The sequence below is a fragment of the Phytophthora sojae genome (genome assembly GCF_000149755.1).
Source record: "Phytophthora sojae unplaced genomic scaffold PHYSOscaffold_5, whole genome shotgun sequence".
Lineage (NCBI taxonomy): Eukaryota > Oomycota > Peronosporomycetes > Peronosporales > Peronosporaceae > Phytophthora > Phytophthora sojae.
The window spans coordinates 2,932,245-2,938,244 of NW_009258119.1; the positions used below are offsets into that span (position 1 = coordinate 2,932,245).

General features: G+C 54.6%; 3 protein-coding genes across 3 annotated transcripts; 2 read left to right on the top strand and 1 right to left on the bottom strand.

Annotated features, from left to right (window-relative positions):
• Window positions 1-1,264: 1,264 nt before the first annotated feature.
• On the bottom strand, window positions 1,265-3,269 carry PHYSODRAFT_333507 (hypothetical protein; the record flags this gene model as incomplete). Its single annotated transcript, XM_009530693.1, has 4 exons — window positions 1,265-1,682; window positions 1,940-2,151; window positions 2,199-2,346; window positions 2,656-3,269. The coding sequence occupies 4 exons, from the start codon at window positions 3,267-3,269 to the stop codon at window positions 1,265-1,267; spliced, it is 1,392 nt and encodes a 463-aa protein (XP_009528988.1).
• A 764-nt stretch (window positions 3,270-4,033) lies between these two features.
• On the top strand, window positions 4,034-4,384 carry PHYSODRAFT_260013 (hypothetical protein; the record flags this gene model as incomplete). Its single annotated transcript, XM_009530694.1, has 1 exon — window positions 4,034-4,384. One exon carries the CDS (start codon window positions 4,034-4,036, stop codon window positions 4,382-4,384), a length of 351 nt encoding a protein of 116 aa, XP_009528989.1.
• A 642-nt stretch (window positions 4,385-5,026) lies between these two features.
• PHYSODRAFT_333509 (hypothetical protein) lies at window positions 5,027-6,000 on the top strand (the record flags this gene model as incomplete). Its single annotated transcript, XM_009530695.1, has 4 exons — window positions 5,027-5,059; window positions 5,536-5,643; window positions 5,717-5,822; window positions 5,849-6,000. 4 exons carry the CDS (start codon window positions 5,027-5,029, stop codon window positions 5,998-6,000), a joined length of 399 nt encoding a protein of 132 aa, XP_009528990.1.

Genomic DNA, 6,000 nt, shown 5'->3' on the forward strand with positions numbered 1-6,000 from the left:
GCACATCGCCATTTGTTCGATGGTGTTCGACGTCCGCTGATTGGCCAGTCTGGACAGATGACGATGATTCGTCGACACTCAAGCTCAAGCCGTGGTGTGTCTACACAACACCGGGACTTCAAGGACGACCCGAACCTACGGCGAACTTTGGCCTGAGTTCCGCACCTAAGGCGACTCTTCGAGTCATCGGGAGGCCGTCCGAGCCTTCAAGAGAGCTCGGAAGAGTCGGGTGGTTACCTGGAAGATCCAAAACGGACACGTCTAGACTAGATATTTGTATTGAACCATAGGAAAGAGAAGATAGAGCAGATAAGTCATTTGAGCAACAATAACAGAACAGCTTTTCCTCCCAACCACTCAAGGAAGACGTCCGGGCTATCGGTGAGTTCCCGTAGCAATTGGATAAACCTGTTGGTAGGATTATGACTGTCGGTGGACGCGCCTGCTAGTATCGTAGCGTGCGTTTACCCGTGGTCAGGCCAAGAGAAGAGAAGAGGTGGCCGTGTATACGAAGGGCGAGTCATCGCCGTGTAGTGGAGGAGCGAGAGCGCACTCCATTTATCCTTCCCGTCGGAGTATAGCTCCGGCACCCTCGTATCAAGCCGTGACTGGCTGGGATCCTTCCTTCCTGAGGGCCTGCGAGGTTTATATTGTGTGTGAGAGCATGCCAGCCTTCGCTCGTGGCTGGTGACGCTGGTTTTCCGTCAGTTGACTAAGCGGAAACACGGTGCACAGAGGAAACATCAACCCGGCGCAAGGGAAAGTTCCTGGGCCTTCAGGTTCTAACCCTAACAAGCCCATTGAGGCATCGGGACTTGGTGGGTGTTGTTGGTGGCTAAAGTGTGCTATTATATGATGTAGTGCGTGTTCCTACACGACACAACCCTCTCTCGTCGCGATAAGAAAAAAATCGCTGTGCCCTCGATATCATCATTCATGTTTTTTTAATCGTAAGCACTTTTCTGCTAAAGGGGTTAAGAAAGAAGTTCTAAAATGGAGTTCCAGAATCTAGGATAGAGCTCTAGATCTGAGTTCCAGCTCCACGCACGAAGGGTTGGGTGATGCCGGATGCGGATGCCGGAGTAAACTCACCAACGCAGCGCGTGGCACGCGCTCACCGAAGCAGTCATGCTTGCCTAACTGCCACTGCCGGCTCCATCCCACTGTACAGGCGCGTGACGAAGAGCGTTTCCTACGACGGAAACGCCGCCGACGATGGTCGCTTTCTCGGCATGTTTCAATGATAAATGATAAATAAATATCCCTACAGACTGAGACTGAGCGACAGGAGTCGCCAGTCGTGGGGCTTCCTCGGCTGTCCTTTGCTACGTATCTTCTCAAAGCTGCGGAACAGCGTCGCGAGTGGGAGCAGGTTCATTTGGAGCTGCTGCTCGACCGTGTCCAGCTGGGCGAGCGACACCCGCTGCAGCCTCGCCGGGTTCATGAGCAGCAGCGAGCGCAGCTTCTCCAGCGTCCGCACGGTGCGCATGAGCTTGTGCTCGATCGACGGGTCCGCGGGTGGCTCGGGGCAGAAGGAGAACGCGGTCTGCAGCCCCTGGATGACCATGTCGATGACCTCGAGGTACTTGCGCCGCAGCTCCGCCAGCTTGCGCGCGTTGTTGACGCCGGCGCCGGCTTGACCGCCGGCTTGTCCTGCACTGCCGTTGTCTTCTCCAGGGCCACTGCGTCAAGTTCTTCTTCAGCAAAACCCATTGCCGTCCTAACTCTGAGGTATCGGAGTATGGCTTGCTCTCTTATCTCTCGCCTGATCCGAAGCTCATTGTTCTGCCTTCGGGCTTCTGCAACGCGTAACGTTTCGTCCAAGAGGACTCGTTGGGGAGGGGAGACGCCATGCAGTCTCGCATCGACGGCGTCTTGCACATCTTGTTGTAGCTGGACCACCTCATCTTGTACATCCTAGAAGCGATAGATTGGCGACCAAGGTTTGAGCTTGTCCAGATCTCGTTCTAGGTTAGCCGCTGTCGTCTGTAGAGCTTGGAAGGGTCCAGTGGGGCTTCGGGGGGTTGGCTCTGTGTCGGTCCAGGCATTGAGGAGGCCGTGGGCGTCCAGATCCCGTATGGGAGGCCGCTCTGCCGCTAGAACAACTGCGTTCTGACCGCAGAGCATAGCGAGCTCGCGTTCCTGCTCGCACTGAACAAGTAACGAGCCATCCGTCTGTAGTTAGAGCAGCCGTCGACCCACTCCTGCAGTCCCAGCTTCCCAGCCTCCCCCTCGACGAACTTGAGCTCCTTGTCCGACACGACGATGGTGACGTCTCCAGCTTCACTGCCGACCGGATTTCGGGCGACCAAATTGACCAAGTCGTCCAATGTTGCAGTGATGCCTCTCGACCACAGCCAGTACAACAACTTATATGCCTCGTACCCTATAAATGTGAAAATCACAACAAGTTAGTTGCGATATCGAAATTGCTACAAACAAAAACGAAAACTTACCACAAGGTCCCTCCGTGCTGACCAAAAGCTCGTCGTTGTGGAGTCACGCTGCGATTGTCAGGTTAGTCGATCCAGGCCAAGTAATTACTGCAGTCTTTGTAATGATTGCCGTGAGCTTGTAGTGTAGCATGCACAGCCGGTGCCTGCAAGAATAAACCGCTTCACACACCGGACGGCAGCCTTACAGGTAAGGGTTCACATCTTGTCAAACAGCACGTAAACCTTCACGCCCTTCCCGACGAGCCACACAAGGACATCTACGAACCCACAGTCGGTGACAGCGTAATACGCCATCCACACCTCTGTCACGTCGTCACGACAAAGCTGCTGCAACATCTCAATCCGCACGCTCCGGTTGGCAGCCTTGAAATGGACCGTAGTCGCCTCTGCGAGCTCCTGCTCGATGGAAACGCGCAGTCGTGCCAGTGTGCTTGGTGCCACGCTCGTGTACCTTGCCTTTTGCCTCCCGCTCAAGTTCGGCGGCAGCGAGCGCAAGCACTGCGCCAGGACGGCAGGGTCGTGAATGGGCACGCGACCGCTGCCGATCCTTGGCTTCCGATCGATAATCTTTCGGATAGTAGCGGGGCAGCGATCGTAGAGGTCTGCAATGTAGGTGACGTCGACCTGGCCGGCCTTCTTCTTGTCGTCAGGAGGATACACGAAGACCTGGGCGGCGACCAGCACACCTTGGACCTCCTCGTCGGTCATGTGGGGCCGGAGCACCACCCCACTGGCCTTCTCCTCCTGCTCCTGCTCTTCCTCCACCTCCTTGGTCGTCGCTGTGCTCGCGCGCGCTTTTCCTTTAGACGGCATCTTGTTTTGTGGCGCGCCTCCAGCAATGCAGTTGTCGATACCAGGGGGGGCGAAGTTGAAGTGCTCCGTTCCAAATTGTTATGTGCAATCCAAAGCTGCCTATCGAAATTATCGTGCTAGCGTTTTCGAGTGGTAGCATAACCATTTTCGAGAGGGTTTCTTCACAGTATACTTAACTCAATATGATTTCTAAACCCTTCCAAAAGTGGTTATGTCACCTCGCAAATTTGCTATTGTGAATTCCGGCCAAATTTGCCGAATCGGGTCGATTTTGGGGCCCCTGTCCAACCGATACAAACATCAAGTCATTTGCCGAATCGCCAGCCAACAAACATACGCATGTCAAGCCCAATCCGTACTTAGTTGGGAATCAAGGGGGGCATAGCCGGGCGACCATAGTCAACCCAAGTGCATTGGCGATTCGCCGGCGGTTTGCCACGGTCGATTCAATCCGCCCCGATCGGAAAATTAGAGTAGAACTCACAATAACACTACAACAGAAAATGGCTCGATAAAAAATTCAGGCGGGTCGGATGATGGGTTTCAACACTATTTCCGGGACGGATAGTGGGTGCCACTCTGATCATATCATATTATTAAAACAAGTCATAGTCATATGCTATGACGCTTCATAAGTCGTATGATGCAGCTCTCACCACCTGCGAGCATTTACAACACGGTGGCGGGCTGGAATTCCAAATGTGTTCCTACATTTGGACGCAAAGCCGGCGGCGGTGCTGGTGCTCGCAGGCAGTGTGTCGCCCATGGGAGTCGCCAGTACGCCGACGGCTGGATCACGAACCAAGGGCAAGCGACGGAAGATATGCATGGCTGAAGGCTGCCAGAACTTGTCGCGCTCGCGAGGACTGTGCAAGGCTCACGGTGGAGGTGTTCGCTGCCGTGTGGAGGGATGCTCCAAGAGCTCGCAGGGCGACGGCTTCTGCCGCTCGCACGGCGGTGGTCGTCGCTGTGGCCACCCCAGTGGCTGCTCCAAGTGGGCGCAGCGCAGCGGCATGTGCATGGCGCACAGCGAAGGTAAGTACGGCAACAGCTACCGTGGTCGGCAGCACCGGATGGAGCAGCAGGAAGCCGTGGTCCAGCAGACCCGAGTGTGAGCGCGAGGGCAAAGCGCACACTGTTTACCACGATCGAGGAGCCAGGAGGTTTTTGTCAGCGAATCGACTGGGGCGCATGAGCCAGCAGTACCAAACGAGGAGTCTCCCCTCGCACTATTGAGGGAGCAAGCATCAAGCCCACGAATGAAGTGGGCGGTCTGCTTGATTAACTGGGCGAATGACCGACGACGCATTGTTCACTTGTCCTACTGGTAGTGCTTCGGTTACGAAGTATGGACAGCCCAACCAGGATTAATTCGATGCACCTGATATGTGGCGCACATGAAGTAAAAGTATACTGAAATCAAGTAAAGTCAGTTAATAATTTCAGATATCGCATGAAATTCACGGAAAAGTAGAGGTTTTTTCGGTGGAGTGCCCAACTAGTTGAGTAGGATATTCGTTTCCAGAGATTAAGGGTAAACGTTAAGTACGCCGGTGCCAGCTCTGGGATGAAGGAGGACTCCTCCGAGAGGGTCTTTGCCGATAGCAGAATGCTCGGTGTTCTAGTTGGTATGCAAGTGGCTTGTGCAGCGATATTTGATCTATCTACTAAAGCGCGGAGCGTGTTCGGCGCGCTGCTACCAAGATAGAATTATGCTAAAGTCTAATACAAATTCAGCACTGTGCGCCTACGATAGCATGAGCGATGGCGAGATGATGAAGCGAGGCTCGGTAGGTAGCGCGGCGATGTGCAGGTGGTGATAGTTCCGATGCGGTGCGAGTCCAGCTAGTTCGGCGCCACAGCAGCGGAGTTTTTTACCGTGAGCACGGGGGGGGGGGGCTGCTGCGGCGACCGAAAAAGCTGAACTGAGGACGAACTCAGCTCTTTTAGATTGTGGTCGTTTTGCTTCTTTGTCTTCAAGGAAGGATCCGTTGTCTAGATCAATCACAGAAATTTTCTGCGGATCATCGTACCTAGTCCAAATCACTCAGTGCGAAGGAAAGGTCCGTAGTCTTAATCGCTCACCATTTCCCGAAAATGTTTTGGAACCATCTATTGTAGTCAAAATCACTCGATATGAACTGACACAAAGTAAGTTTTCGGACTGTATGAGGAAATATATCGATTTTTTTATCTGAAAGGTTATGCCGCTTCGTCCAAGTCAACTGAATCAACAACCCGTTCGCCTGTTCAAGTACACGGCAAGTTTGACAGCTCGGTGGAGACCAACGACGGCGGTCTGGTGGTGAACAGGGAGGTGATCCACGTGTTCGCGGCGCGCAGCCCGTCGCCCGTGGGACAACGTCGGCGCCATGTATGTGTGCGAGTCGACGGGCGCGTTCGCGACGACGGACAAGGCCCACGCCCACTTCGAGGGCGGCTGCTAGAAGGCGGTGAACTCGGAGCCGCCCAAGAACTCCACGCCTATGTACATGATGGGCGTGAACCACAAGGAGTACGATGGATCGGCGCCCGTGGTGTGGAACGCGTCGTGTACGAGGTGATCAACGACCAGTTAGGCTCGAAGCGGATGCTTCTCGTGGTGCTGTTGGTGCTGGTGCCACCGTTGGTGCTGGGGGCTTCGGAGGTGGCGCTGGCGGTCTTGGCCGAGCGGGCGGTCTCAGTGGTGTCGACTTTCGAAGCCGGCCAGTCAAGAGTGCCAGCATCGTGA